Source organism: Mesoplodon bidens, assembly GCF_964165515.1.
Source record: "Mesoplodon bidens genome assembly, chromosome: 2".
NCBI lineage: Eukaryota > Metazoa > Chordata > Mammalia > Artiodactyla > Ziphiidae > Mesoplodon > Mesoplodon bidens.
In genome coordinates, this window is record NC_138177.1 from 100395340 (window position 1) to 100411655 (window position 16316).

The window sequence follows — 16316 nt, forward strand, 5'->3', positions numbered from 1 at the left end:
TTGTCTCTCGTTGGTTTCTATTCTTTGAGCTATATGCCAATCCAACCATGAAACTCAACCCTATTTCCCTGACTTTCTTCCAAATTTCTCTCCAGGATATGTAAGTGGGTAGGAGACGTTTTTAAAGTTTTAGGAGTCATAGAGGAGGATTTGGATTGCTTAAAATTGGATATTAGTGCTTCCTTTTTATAGAAGTACTCCAGTCATCACATCAATAGGCTCTTCTCCCTCTACATCTCTCGCTTTTCCTTCTCTTCATGCACGTTCCTCTTCCCTCACCTCTCTGCTTTCTTTTTTTTTTTTTTAACATCTTTATTGGAGTATAATTGCTTTACAATGGTGTGTTAGTTTCTGCTTTATAACAAAGTGAATCAGCTAAACATATACATATGTCCCCATATCTCTTCCCTCTTGCATCTCTGCTTCAAAATTCTTCTGCATTTCTCATGCATAGTGGTTTGACCAACTCTTTGGTTTTGTTTCTCTTCTATCATGCCATCAGGGCTTAATCTCCTGAACTCCAAGCTAAAGATACTGCTTTAAAAGTTATCGCTCTAAGCAATGAAGTTTATTTCTTTAGAGGAATCTGCTATACATCATTTAAATGATATTTCAATATAAAACAATAATGTTCTCACCTCAGTTCCACTGAATATGAGTCAGTCTGCCTACAGGCCATAAACTGCTTTTGGAAAGAACGACCTCCTAGCTGTCTTCGCAGCTCCAGCACCTGCACAGTCCTTGGCAAAAAGCAAGTCTTATCTCCTTCATCCTTTGACACTCATGTTAGATTTTCTTCTCTTGGTTGACATTCTCCCTAACATACACCCCGACTTCATCACTTCACAACAAAATGTGCTCTGCTTCCCCTTCACGGAAGAAGCTGCTCACCCTTTGTATCTTATTAAACACAGAGCAGAGGGTCAGCAGTCTGCTGGCTCCCCCAGCATCTCTTCCAAAGTATCGCCCTTCTCTCTCTGGTGTTTCTTCCACTTGGAGGATTTTCCTCCCCTTTCCTGACCCTAACACCTCCAACTTCACTACTTGCCAACCGACTTTCACCCTATCCTTCAGAACTCAACTCGGATGTCATTTCTAGAAAAGTTCTGTCCTCTCAGCCGGGGTTAGGTGCACATTGTCATTGTTCATCTGACATCCTGGGTCACCTCTGCCACAGCCTCTGTCTTGGAGTATTGCAATTGTTATTAACTACAGGCTCTTTAAGGAGACAGATTGTCTTTTATATATAAATTGTAAGTGTCTTGCACTCTACAAGTGTTTTTTTTTAATTTATGAATCACAGCTGTTGTGTAAGTATGACATAATTTTTTATTTTAAAGAACTTATTTCTGTAACTTAATTTCTTTCTGAAAGTAATTGTTTGGGATTGTCTGACATTTCAGACAACCAGTGGGATTTTTAAAATACATTCAAGATATTCATGCATGCATTCATTCAATAATTTTTTCAAGTTTTGAAAAACCTATTGAGAAAAAAGCTAAGCAACAAGCCAAAAACAAGGGGAAAAAGAAACATATTGAGTACCTGTTACGTGCTGGATCAAAAACTAACTAGGACCTCAAGCCTCTGGAGGCAGAGGCTAATAGTGATAAGGCAGTGGCATAAGTGCAAGGCTAAAAAGTGCCCAGAGTTCTCTGCAGCACTGCAAGGCCCCCCTAACACTGGGGACAGAGGGGAGTCAGTAAAGGACATTACTTCAATGCTGTGAATACGGAGCTGAGAGGAAAATGCCAAATGGGCATGTACCAGGTAAAAAAGACAGGGCGGGCTCGTTCTAGCATGAGCAAACGTAGAAATACAGAGCCTGGTACACAATGCAACATAAACAGTTAAGGCTTGTGGGAATAAATTGGCAGGCATGCACTTTACAAATATTATTCCATTTAATGCTTATACCAAGCATTAAATGTATCGTGACTTAGATACTATCATTCTCATTTCATTGATAAGGAAAATTAGTAGCAGAATGGTTAAGTAATTGGCTCATAGTCACACAGCTAATGAGTGTAAAACTGTGATTTTAATTCAAATTTGACTTCTAAATCAGTATCCTAACCACTATGCAAATGCTGGCTTTCTGCTTTCACTATGAAGCATGAGTTATCTTTGCTTTTGACTGCTATAGACATTGCATTTTTGATCAGAAGTTGTCCACTTAAATTTATCAGGTTAAACTAAGAGTTATATTTCATTAATTTCATATATTTTGCATGTCCAACTCCAGTGTCCCAATTTGCACCACTGGGCACCACATAGTACTATGGTAATATAATGTACAGATGGTCCTTCTTTCTTTGTCTTCTTATTGTTTTCCACTGTCCAAATCTGATAATATCATGAAAAATGGCTTACTGTTATATCAGTGATTAAGTATTACAAGCCAGTTATTCATGGGGAAAATCTGAGTTTCTGAATGTAAGCTATGTGAAAGCAGATTTTGGAATAAAAATCAGGATCAAATGTAAGTAATTGATTACTGTCATAATTGAAGGAAGGGAAGAAGAAAAGTAACTGAATTCAGACAGAACAGAACAGAGACCTCTCATCTCTGTCTCCCATACTTCCTTGCATCACGCCAAGTGCACAGTGATTGAAATTAGGGTGTGCTAGGAACACACTCAGAGAACCCAGTTTCCCAGCCATCGTGCTCCTGCATTTTTTATTTTAGGTATCCAAGAGTACTCTGTTGCCTTCCTGAGTTTTGTTAAAGATCAACTCTTTGAAAGTTTGTTTTCTTCACTTTTCTCTTTGTTGGTCGTTTGATTGAGATTAAATAGTTTTCCAGGGATCTTTGTATACAATACCTTTAGAGATAACTGCAATAACCAGATATACTTGACATATAATTCAGCCTGACACTACCCCTTAATGAATGACAAGGGATACTTATAAAATTAGTCACAATGATAATTACACACATTACGTATGGAAATTATTCAACCTTTAATGTAGCAAAGGACAGTTTCTGGCCCAGAGTAGGCATTTGATATTGTATATGTTGAATAAATGACAAAAGATAGATAGTGTAACTAAGTCATATGTGAACATGTTTTTGTAAAAAATATAAAATAAATTCTTAGTCGTGAAGCATACTATATCCTTTACCTCTAATTTATTCTTCAATCTGTCAGTGTATACACACAGAAATGAGACATATATATTTGGATTTCAGGTTTATACTGAGTGCAAAATATATATACAATTTAAAATACACACACATATATATTGCACTCAGTGTGTGTGTGTGTGTATATCTATATATTTACAGTATATGCACTATATATATACATATATATATCTCACACTCAGTATAAACCTGAAATCATTTTATCTTTTAACTTATTACCATTTGAATATCAAAGAAATTACTTTTCTTGCCCTCATTGTTTCAAATCAGATGAGAGAGTATGATTAGGAAAATAAGAGTTGATCTCTTACAGCACTATAGACCAGTGCTATTAGCCAACTTGCTGCCATTCTCATAAAAATTATGCAATTTAAATGGGAAGATACTAGTGCCTGCTTCTATTAGAAACAAGAACCCTCTTCTACTTCATAATATGCTCAATTACCTTTAGATTGATCCATGAATAAATTATAATCCAAATAGACCTCTTTACCCTAAAGCTTTGCTGGCTTAAGGTATCCTTGTTGATTCATTATGTTGTCACTTTTCTATCGGCAGTGTAATGCTTTTAATATCTGGACAGAGATAGTTTTAGTGTGAGATACTGTTATCTTTAAATGAGTAGGATTTAGCTTTTCTGGTGAGGACAAATTCATCAATGATGAATCCCTGGAGAAAGCATTGAAACAAAAATCACACCATTTCTGAGCTTTGTTCAGCTCATCAGTTACAAAGCAGCTTTTGAGAGTCCTAAAGAACTTTTTCCTTTGTTTAAGAAATATAGCATGACGCTCAAAACTGCTCTCTTTGAGTTACCGCAGGCTACAACTTTTTCTGCAAGAAAATAATGAATGAAGAGGAAAAGCTCCTGCTGCTGGCCCTGTCAGGCCCTGCTGCTTCTCCTCCTGCAATAGGAAATCAATTAACTATATGTTCAGACAGAGATTTGAGCTAAATGCTTTATTAATCATCGCTGATTGCACACATATACAGTGGCCCGCTCTGCCTTCACCTTCACTCTTTTTTATTTTTATTTTGCTTTGGTTTGTTCCCTTGGCAAGATCTGAACACAAACATATGCCTAAATGTAATATGTGATCCTCTGGCACAAGGGAGAATTGATCTTTTTATTTGCAGAAAACTTAACTTTTCAAATGTTCAGTTCTCAGCTATCCTGGAGGCATTCTAACGTGCGATGTAATAATAATTTTTTAAAAGCAGTGAAATTTCTCATACTAATGCAGAAAGCAAAATGACTATGGCAGCCTTGAAGTTTTGGAACCTGGTACTACAACACTCGGCCTCTGGGATCTCCATATGGCAGTGAGAAACTACATGCAAATAGACCCTCTTTGTTTTGGAGATAAATGGCAGACCGTCGAGGGGGCAGTCACTGATATTCTGTGTGGGTGTGCTTTCAATTTCAAGAAAACTTTGGCAACATTTTCTTTTTTTTCCACTGATTCTTCAACCCACACACAAAGAAAATCCTATAGGAATCTCTATGTTAAATTGAAAACCTCTCCTTAGGACTAGTTATAAAAGATTAGCCCATTAGAATCATAGCACCTTTAGTTATGGAAAGGCTGCATTAGTTAAATATGGTAAATGTGGTCAACCACGGCAAAAAAGTTACAGAAAATATCAGGTGGTTGGTGTCTATTCAGCCTGTATTCTATTCTGAATCAAGGGTTTTCCTATTATTAATTATTATTATTATTACCATTATTGGAACAATTTGAAATCATCACAGTTTAAATTTAACTGATTTGTTTCTCTTTGGATAAAGAATAATCTAAATGGAAAAAAATATCTCCTCTGGTCTATGTTTAAAAGAAGATAGATTAGAAGTTCTGAGAGTAATTTCTTTTGAATAATTTTACAGAACATCTAGGTGGAATGAGATAGTGTTGAGGAAGGTAAGGCCCCATCAAGGAATCAGGATAATGGTTCAGATTTTCATAGAGCTTGCCTTCATCATGAGAGATCTGCTAGACTCAGAGGTCATGTGTTTCACACTAACAAGTCTTGATAATAATCTTCAAGGATATAAGATTAGGTAGGGTAGAGGTGTCCTTGATGTGTAAGAGAAGTGTGGGGCGATTGATATTCTGACAAGATTTATATCAAGTGGACGTACATTCACCAAAGAAAGAACCCTCGGGGCATTTCTTTGGCACCAAGTGTAATCTGTAACACCTCATCTGCCCTAGGAAAAGAATCATTTCATAATAGGAAAAGCAAGCGCGATCTTTTCTACATTAAAGGGGCTTACATATGTGATAATATTGAGGATTTGTTTTATACTCTATTTCATGCTTTTTAACAAGACAGCACCACTTATTTTATGATAAAATAGATACAACATATTCATATATTTTCTCCCTCTGTCATATCATTTCATGTTGCTGTAATCATTAAATATTGTAATTTAGAAAAGCATTAAGGTGCCGAGATGAAGTATATAGTTCTGGTTTAATTGTGTGTATTAATTTGGCATTCATAACATTGTTTCTATTTGCTCAACTTTTTGACATAATTACAGTAAATTGGTAATGGAAGTAACGATCTTAGATAGTTCCACATGAATATTTTCTGCAAATATAAATTTTCAGTTGCAGTTTGGCCAAATTGGAACACAGTTTAAGTTTAGTTTACCTACTGTAATGACATCTCTAAAGGACCAGAGAACTCATTTTCCTAGAGTGTTATGCAACCTGGTAGGTAGAGGCCAGTGTTTTAAAACAAGTGTGATTTTTTCACCTAATTACTTGCTGGAGCAGAGATCAGGATGACCTTGGAATGCTGTAGTTTTCCAAGCCTTCATTGGCTAGGTAAATCTGCTTTATTCTGCAGGAGAGCTGGGGGTGGTGGTGGTATTTTTGCAGTCTTTGAAAAGAGACCTAGCAATTCCAGGTTCCAGGCAGACACAGAACATTTCGAATTCAGTGGTGTGTATCACCAGCAGTATATGCCAGTAAAAGTGAAGATTAAAAGTTCTAGGAGAGAAGGACAAAGTGAAGAGGAAATAATTGTAGGATAATGAATAGTATGAGGGCATATTCATGTTAACGTGAAACCACTTAGCATTTTTCCACAACACCCAGGTATCTTTCTAAATGAACTTTGTAAAGTACGATTGAATAACCTTGAGATTTAAAGCTCCATAATGTGATTTTGAATACTGAGGGAGTTTGTTTAAGCACTGTGATATTTCCTCTGCTTTTCATTTCTACTTTTGCCTCTTTCATGCAAAATAAACTTTATTTTCTGTGCAGAGAAATCAATATTTTTACCATTTTGTTTTTCAGCTATTCCAGTAAACTGCAATCAACATTAGTTACAATCTTTAAAGAGATGTAGTAAGAATTTGAACACAATAAAACAGAGATACAGATTTGAACTTTGGCAAAGTACCTTTGCTATTGACAAAAGCATTTGTCAGAGACTAGGCTGTGTCTATATTGTGCTAAAAACCTGATGAAGAGGAAAAAAAGCATCAATAGGTTTCACCTTCTGTCTATATGAACTAAACAAATGGTTTAACTAATAGCTATTGTTTTAAGTGAATGCTTTGGTTTACCATTGTGAATTTTATTCTGTTTAGAAATGTATTTCAATTAATATTTGTATATTTAATACATACATATTTGGTAAAGGTATTGTGCTATTGTGTTCTTTTTAATAATTAATGGACTCAGATACGTAGAAGACTAGGGTTCAAGAATGAATGAAGATCTTGTTACAGTATACGTGAAACAGTCTCAAAACACACATTTGTTTGTTTATAATATTTGTGTTTATATCCTCACATTTTTCTCTTCTGTGAGCTAACATACTTTCTTATTTGTGTGTTTTCCTATTAGAAACTGCCAAGTTTTGGACCTTATCTTGAGCAGCGCAAGAAAATCATAGCAGAGGAAAAGATTAGACTGAAAGAACAAAATGCAACTTTTCCGCCACTTGAGAGAAACCATTTTATCCCCAAAAAGCCTATTCCCACTGTTAAGGTAATGATTAAGCTGTATCTATAAATATGTCTATTTTATTGTTTAGTTTGTGTTTATTTCCTGTTTAAGTGTACCACTGATTTTGTTTTTAAAATATATTGACAGTTTTAAAAATCCTGTCTGCAGTGACAGGATAGCCTCTTTTATTTGTATATTTTATACTTTTTAGAACACTGTCAAATATGTGTTTCATGCAAATTTTGGATGTATTAAATAGGCCATAAAATATTACAGTTAATTCTTTGTCTTCTTACACTCATTTAAAAATTACTGTAATCTACAATTAAATCTAAAAGGTATCTTAGTCATACAGTACAACTAAATGATCAATATGCACCATCAATATCAACATGATACCTTACATTTTGGACGAACTTTCTCTGGTTCAGCCTTGGGAAAGCCTGTACAAATTTGGGTTTCAGGAAATTATTTTCTGGATAATATCAAAAATTATCATTAAGATGGAATTATGTGTGCATTATATTTCTTGTTTTTCTTCTTTAACTTCTTATTTTGAAAAAGATGTAGATTCACATACAGGTGTAAGAAATAATACAGAGAGGTCTCATGTACCCTTTACCCAGTTTCCCCAATGGTAGCATGTTGTAAAACTGTAATACAGCATCACAATAAGGATAATGACACAGATACAATCTACTGATCTTATTCAGATTTCCCCAGTTGTACTTCTACTCATTTGCGTGTGTGAGCACACACGTGTATTTAGTTCTGTGTAATTTCACCCCATAGGTAGGTTCCTGTGTCCACCACCACAGTCAAGATAAGAGTTCCATTAGCACCAAGATCCATCAGCTTGCCCTTTTATATCCACACCTACTTCCCTTCTGCCCACCTCCTTCAAGATGGAATTATTTTAAAGCAATCATAATTTAAAAAAAAAAGAAAAAAGGAGTATTACAGTCCACATTCTCTCTGAAGTTACCATCAGGGAATGTGGTTTTCAGTCACTGAAACTTACTCTTCTCCATTTAGTGACTATCTCCATTTTCTGGTTGAAGCATCAGCTGAAAAGCTTACTCTAAGGAGCTCTTTGAAATTCCTCTTTAGTAGTCAAACAGGAGTTGGAACCCTTAAAAATCCCCTCTATCTATGAGAAAGAAGAAATGTGTCCTATGCGAAAAACAGTGGAATTTAGACGATGTTGAGAGGACTAGGTTATTCAGAGTTCTGAAAGGAAATATGGAAGTGGCTGAACACAAATTCTACCAGCACTTCAATGCCATAATTCCAAATAAAGTGAACACTTGGGACTTGCAGCAGTATAATAGCCCCAAAGAGTCTCTTGAGCTGTTTCCTTTAAATTATTTGTTTGATACTAAAAGGATGAACTGGACACTGATGGTAAAGAAGAAGTCAGATCTTTCTGCTCTTCACATTTCCCCCACCCTTTGGCTATAGCTAATATATGTTTGGGGTTAAGTGGGAATTGTCCCTGCTTGTCTTTTCCTATTTAATTAATTTGAAATAAATGTAAGATCTCCATCTTTTCCTTATGTATACAAAATTCAAAAGAAAAATATTATTTATATTTGAAATAAAGGAAGAGCAAGGTGATTATAAAAGCATTGAGGCCTTTTTTAGGCTTCTATTCTGTCAGGGAATATATTGATAACCTAGAAGCAAAACAAAAACAGAACAAACAAAAAACCTGCTGAAGTTGAGTTAAAGTTAGCTGATCACAAATCCAAATAAAATATCAAACTCAGCAGAATTAAATAAACCAAAGAACTGGGAAGTCAGGAAAGTAAGTAAACATTTTTTAAAGTCTCAAGGAGAGATGAGGAGTCTTATTAGAAATCGTACAGGCTTACATTCCTCTCCTAAATTGTTACTTCAGAGATGATCCAAATTGAAGTACCCCTGGTGTTACATTACATAAGCCTCAAGAGACCATTGACACCATCTTCCCATAACTAAGACCATAACATTGCTGACATATTAAGGGGCTGCTATGGTAGATTTTTCTCAATGTCCAGTGGATTTTCCACTACCTTGTTTTTCTTCCCAGGGTGTCTATACCCATTCTATAATACCTGTTATCATTTCTAGAAATATGGTGTGTCCTGTCAGAAAGCATAATGGTAACTGATAATGGGAGGTTTTTCTGCAGAGAGATGGGGAGTTTTCACCAGTTATAGGTGCAACTATTTCTGGAAAATGAGGAATTACATTTACTATGACAATGACTGCTCATTTCATCTTGCTTTCTATAAGGCTTTATATCTCTATAGAGTGGGACAGAGCTTATGTTTTAGAGGAAGAAAGAAGATAGAGATCTGTTCCTGTCCCAGAGATATTTGTGGTGGCGTTAGATGACACTTGATCTCTAGAGCCATGATGTTGTTACCAAAAGTGAGCTCTGTGTGTGTATGATTGTATTTTTAATTAGAGCAGTTGTCCTCTAATAAATTCACTTTTATTCATATTCCAGTATGATTTTCCAGAGTAGGAGAGAAATTTCATCTCCTGAAAGCACCAATGGAAGTATGTAGCAACCAATAGCTCTAATATGCCAATACTGTTCCAAGTGCTATACATGTTTTATCTCATTTAATCTTCACAATACTTGGGATAGGTACTATCTTTATATTCATTTTACAGATAAGAAAATTGAGGAATTAAAAAACATTAAATAATTTGATCAAGTCACATAGTAAACAGTGGTAGAGTGGGGGATGGAGGTGAAATTGAGAATTGTTGGCTTAGGATTGAAAAGATTGGCTCATAATAGGGACGAAAATGTTTGGTCCATTCTAGAAGATATACAAAATATACCTAGAGATTGCTCATGGAAGATGAAGGTGTCAGTATAGAACAAGGAGAATAACGTTTAGTAAGGGAATTGTGACACATGGCTTTTGTCACCGCTGTGCTACTAATCACTTGATTTGGGTCAAATATCTAATGAGAGATCTGTAAGAGCAGACTACTGGACAAAGACATCTCTTTTCCTTTCTTCTTTTCTTCCTCCTCCTGACCTTCTGTAGTTTCATTTGTTTGTTTGGTTTTGTTTCTGTTAAAAGCACAAAGATTAATCTGAAATTTACCCCTAATCCTACCACCTCAACTTAATCACTATTAAAATTTAGATTTATAAAACTCTAGTTCTTTTTCTAAACCTAAATGTAATACATTAAACTAAACATAGAATACTCAAATTTTCTATATAAAAACCTCATAATTATTTATATATCACTCTAATGGTTTTATAATATTTGATAATATGAACTTATTACTTCTAAAAATTAACCTATTGTTGAATTTTTAGGCTATTTCCAGAATTTTTTACAAATAATGCTATTATAACTATTGTTGTACAAAAATCTTTGTGTAGATCTCTAATTGTTTTCTCTAGAGAAATTGCAGGTGAAATTGTAGGGCTTTTGATACATAGTGCCAAATTGTTCTCCAGGAAGAACGTGCAAATTTACATTCTGCCAAAAAATGTTAGAGAGGACTCATTCTTAGACACCCGTCAACAATAGATTTATTTTTAATTTTAACTAGTATAATAGTCAAAAAAGTATTTTTTGTTTAATTTCCAATATCTAAATAGTAGTAAGATTGGCATGATTTTTTAATATATTTTTGACCATTTCTTCTTTTGTGAATTTGTTACTTATTACTTTTGACCAGTTTTCTGTTGTAGTATTTATCTTTGTTTCATAGATTTTTTAAATAAACTTTTTATATATTTCCATTTGCCTCATAATTTTTATGACGGTGTTTTTAGATATACATACAGAAGTTTTACTTTTATGAAATCATATCTGGCAAGAGCTAGTTTTGTGATTTCTCCCTTTCTTTATTTGCTTAGTTTAGCTTTTTCTACCTTAAGATTATATGGATTCACCCCATCTGGTTCTTTTGGAATTTACATTTGATTATTTAATTAATCTAAAATTTGTTCTGCTCTAAAGTATCAGATATGGCTATACCTTTAATTTTTTTCACAAATAAGCAACCATTCCAAGATTTCAATATTTGCATTTTAAAGTGGCTCCTTCCGTCTCTCAAGTTATGATTCAATGACAAAAGATGTATCATAAATGCATGACTTACTTTACATTTAAATGTTCAGTGTCTCAGAATTAGCTAAAACTTTTCAAGAGTGAATCAGAAATGGGTTAGACAAAGTTCTAATAAGGATGGCCAATTTCTATAAAAAGTTTCATACCTTAAGTAAATCTTTGTCTAATAAGGAAGAGTTTAACAAAAAACTTTACAAATAAAACCTTCTGACAAAGTCCAAAATTCTTGGCTATAAGCCCCTTACTTGAAAGCAAGACCTTAGTACTACTTTTAACATTTCTGTGAAGACAAAAATGTTTTTTCTACTACAGTGCTGATTCTTTACTTTGAAATATGTTCAACATAGTTCCCTTTTCTTCTTGATATTAACCAGATGGAAAAGGTAGCAGAAGATGGACCTTGAGGGGAAGATTGATGAGTTCATGTAGCAGCATGTAGCTTCACATGACAGAAGCAGGTGCAGGTTGGGGTACAATAAGAGAAAAGGGTGGAGAGAGAACATGATGATGGTGTCTGGACTCCTCTCTCTGCTTCCTTCTTACTATATCATTTCCCTTTATGATTCATTTAAACTTTTCCTATATATCGACTCAACTATCTTCCATCCTTACCTCTTTTTTTTTTTAAACATCTTTATTGGACTATAATTGCTTTACAATAATGTGTTAGTTTCTGCTTTATAACAAAGTGAATCAGCTATACATATACATATATCCCCATATCTCCTCCCTCTTGCATCTCCCTCCCTCCCACCCTCCCTATCCCACGCCTCTAGGGGGTCACAAAGCACCGAGCTGATCTCCCTGTGCTATGCAGCTACTTCCCACTAGCTATCTATTTTACATTTGGTAGTGTATATATGTCCATGCCACTCTCTCACTTCATCCCAGCTTAACCTTCCCCTTCCCCATGTCCTCAAGTCCATTCTCTACATCTGCGTCTTTATAGCTGTCCTGACCCTAGGTTCTTTAGAACCTTTTTTTTTTTTTAGATTCCATATATATGTGTTAGCATACGGTATTTGTTTTTCTCTTTCTGACTTACTTCACTCTGTATGAGTCTCTAGGTCCATCCACCTCACTACAAATAACTCAATTTCGTTTCTTTTTATGGCTGAGTAATATTCCATTGTATATATGTGCCACATCTTCTTTATCCATTCATCTGTCGATGGTCACTTAAGTTGCTTCAGTGTCTTCGCTATTGTAAATAGAGCTGCAGTGAACATTGTGTTACATGACTCCTTTTGAATTATGATTTTCTCAGGGTATATGCCCAGTAGTGGGATTGCTGGGTTGTATGATTGATAGTTCTATTTTTAGTTTTCTAAGGAACCTCCATACTGTTCTCCATAGTGGCATCAGTTTACATTCCCACCAACAGTGCAAGAGGGTTCCCTTTTCTCCACACCCTCTCCAGCATTTATTGTTTGTAGATTTTTTGATGATGGCCATTCTGACTGGTGTGAGGTGATACCTCATTGTAGTTTTGATTTGCATTTCTCTAATGATTAGTGATGTTGAGCATACTTTCATTTGTTTGTTGGCAATCTGTATATCTTCTTTGGAGAAATGTCTATTTAGGTCTTCTGCCCATTTTTGGATTGCATCCCTACCTCTTTTTTATGCTTCAAACCTGTGTCACCCACTATCTTCTGGATACCTCCACCTGGATAGTCTAAGCAAGGTGCATAAAGGCCATCGTACTTCAAACTAAACTGATTATCGTTCCTTCTAAGCCTGATCCTCCTCCTGAGTCCTGTGTCTCAGTGAACAGCACTTTATCTACCCTCTTACCTAAGCAGAAACCTGAAATTTGGCCTAGATTTCATCCTATGACTCATCTCTCTCATGAATGGGATCATGGACATTCACCAATGTCCACCATTTTTATCTGTCATGTCCTCTTCCTCTTCTGCTCTTCCCTATAGCAAAGGTCTTAGGGAAGTTCTTTACACATTCTTTCCTGGAATTCTGAAATATTCTACAAACTGGCCTCCCACCTTCTTTTCTCATTCTTATCTAATGTATCCTCCAACTATTATGAAGTGTTCTTTGTTAAATGCAAATCTGATTGTTTTACCCTTCGTTTAAAATTCCCACATCTTAACCATGATCTTAAGGTAAACTCCTTAGCGTAAACATCAGACCTTCATATTTTAGCTTATCTTGGCCTAAGCAGATTCAGTGGGGTGGTGAAAAGTAGAATCCAGGAGGTGGTAAATTGAAGAGTGAATAAAGGTTTCAAAATTAAGGACATGGCATATGGAATACTCTTTCCTGAACTTGAGAAAGATCGAAAGGAAAGTGACAAGAAGAAAGGTAGTAGAGGAAAGGTTGGTTTGTATATGTTAGGATACTCTAAGCTTGCATGTGTTTATATGCTAGGAAACGATAGCTAAAGCTACTAGAAAGGGCATGATTAAAGAAGCTATATCCTTGGCAAATAAGGAAGGAACGGAGTCCAGACAATACATTAAGTCATCTTGGATAAGAGAGTGACATATGATTTTCTACCTACTGCAATGCCATAGGCATTTAATGAAACTGAATTTGGGCTTACCAGTGCCATTTTAGTAAGTAGCCTGTGTTTGAAGAAAGTGACTGCTAGAAAGTCTTAAGAAGCTATTTCCTTCATTGAAAGATATAGCAAGGTTTATAAGATTTTAGCAGATTACATTTATGGGAAAAGAGTTTCCTGAATTAAGCCTGGAACTACTCTGTCACGCTGCTTGGGTTCAAATTATGCCACTGCCATTTAGCAGCTACATGAACTTGCCTCGGTTAACTAATCTGTAAGGTGGACATAATTAAAGAGTCTGCCTGGGCTTCCCTGGTGGCGCAGTGGTTGAGAGTCCGCCTGCCGATGCAGGGGACACGGGTTCATGCCCCGGTCTGGGAAGATCCCACATGCTGCGGAGCAGCTGGGCCCGTGAGCCATGGCCGCTGAGCCTGCGCGTCCGGAGCCTGTGCTCCGCAATGGGAGAGGCCACAACAGTGAGAGGCCCGCGTACCGCAAAAAAAAAAAAAAAAAAAAAAGTCTGACTCATGGGATTATAAATTAGGTAGTGTGTGAACTGCTTTTAGCCTGCACCAAACATATCCTAAATACTGTATATGTTACCCACTATTAGTTTATGATGTTAGGAATGGACAGCTTGAAGTAGATAACAGGTTAGGGTGACCCTCCATTTCCATATGTCCAATAAAGTGAGCTCAAGAATGTTAGTAGGAATACATAAAGCTCTGGAAGTCAACCAAGTAGGAAGTTTTGAAGAAGTCCATATATTTTTCAGGAAATTTTTATCATATACCTACCATGAGACAAGCAGTGTGCTAGGAATTGAGCATCTATAGTACAAAAAATAAAACAGCCACAGCCTCTGTCCTCATGAAGCATACAGAGTAGAGAAAGAAACAGGTATTAAAACAGAGAATCACACTAATAGTATAAAGCTATATTTGTAATACAAACAGTAAAGAAAAATACAGGATGTATGGAGTCTCTTTCATAGCAAGACCTAATTTAGATTGAAGGAGATGAGGAAGGCCTCTCTGAGGAACTGGCATTTTAGGAGCCCTGTAGACTGGGTAGTGATTAGAAGGGTAAGTGGAAAAAGGGATATTCCCAGTGATTCATAATGTGGTCCTAGATTTGGTGAGTGGCCATGGTTATGGAAACAGAAGCAGAGGTTAAATTGATGGAGCCTTGGTAATTCTCCCTCTAAAATTTGATGATTCTCTTTATATACTGAGGTATAAGGGACAGTAAGGAGTTGAAAATAAGGAGACTAAGATGATTAGATTTTTGATAGTCCCATTAACTGAGATAAAGAAAAATGAAAGATAATGAATCAGGGTTTTGTTCTTGGTGTTTTTGGTTTGATGAGTTTTTTAATGTGGGGTGAAAATTTTAGATTTGAGCATATTGATATTAGTGAACTCAAGCTAATTTTGCACCTGTGCTGAATGATATAAAGAAAAAAGAACTGACATGCTGACCGCCTACTGGGTGCCAGACATAAGACAGAATCTTCACATATATTTTCTTCATTTCTTGCTTAACCTAATACCCTATGAGGGAGTAGGAAGTTCTGGAGAAGCAAATGGGAACAAGTGATCAAAGAAATAAGAGAATAACCAGAAAGAAATGATGACGTGGAGAAAAAAAAGAGGCAGTCTTAAGAATGGGGAAGTGGCCCACAGGTCAGAAAGCATTGCTCATCTTGGCAAGGACATCTGGTATTGTTTCATTTTGTCTTTCACATGTAACCACTGAGATTCCAATTTCCGGTCGGCAATAATTGTCCTATTCACCCATACATCCATTTTGTCATTCATCCAACAACTATTAATGTCCACCCACTATGTTCCAGCACTGCTCTAGTCACTAGCAATTCAGTAGTGAACAAAACAAAAGCCCAGCTCTCATGGTGTCTACATCTTAGGCACCATGGTGTCTATATTTGGTGTCTACATACATTATAGAACAGACAATAAACAAATGAACGAGTGGGTACATACTATGTCAGATGGTCACAGTGCTGTGGAGAAGATACAGCAGGATTAGGAGAAAAGTAATTGCTGGAGAGGTTGATCAGGAGATGCCTGCCTGGTTAAATGGCATATGAGTAAACACTTCAAAGAGTGAGAGAGTGATCAATGCAGATAAATATCGGCGGGGGGGTGGGGGTAGGGGGAACATTCCATTCAGAAGGAACAGAAAATGCAAAGACCCCAAAGCAGGAAAGTCCTTGGCAGGAAACTATTGAGGCTTTTTAAAAGGAAGAATGATGTGATCTGACAAAATTTTTCAAAGGCTCATTCTGGCTGCAGTGTTGATACAAGATCCTAGATGGGCAAGGACAGAAACAGGAAGACTGGTTAGAAGGCTGTTGTAACAATCTAGGCGGGAGATTGGCAGGAAGGAGAATAAATACTAGATAATGTCAGAAGACCTCAACTCCATTGTTCTAAATGAAATGATGTGTGTGAAAGTATCACACGAGGCATAGTTCTATTCAAATGTAAGGAGCCACGGTTGTTGTCATTTTCGTATGAGTCCCTTGCCTCCTTGCCCATTATTTTAGATTCCATCTGGATGAT

General features: G+C 36.1%; 1 protein-coding gene across 3 annotated transcripts in view; it reads left to right on the forward strand.

Annotated features, from left to right (window-relative positions):
- The window catches only part of DPYD (dihydropyrimidine dehydrogenase), an 811527-nt gene that overhangs the window by 781502 nt on the left and 13709 nt on the right, over nucleotides 1-16316 (forward strand). For all 3 annotated transcript variants that reach the window (XM_081225179.1, XM_081225181.1, XM_081225180.1), the window contains one exon: nucleotides 7015-7158. In XM_081225179.1, coding sequence (XP_081081305.1) covers nucleotides 7015-7158 — 144 coding nt within the window. The remainder of the gene's footprint in view (nucleotides 1-7014; nucleotides 7159-16316) is intronic.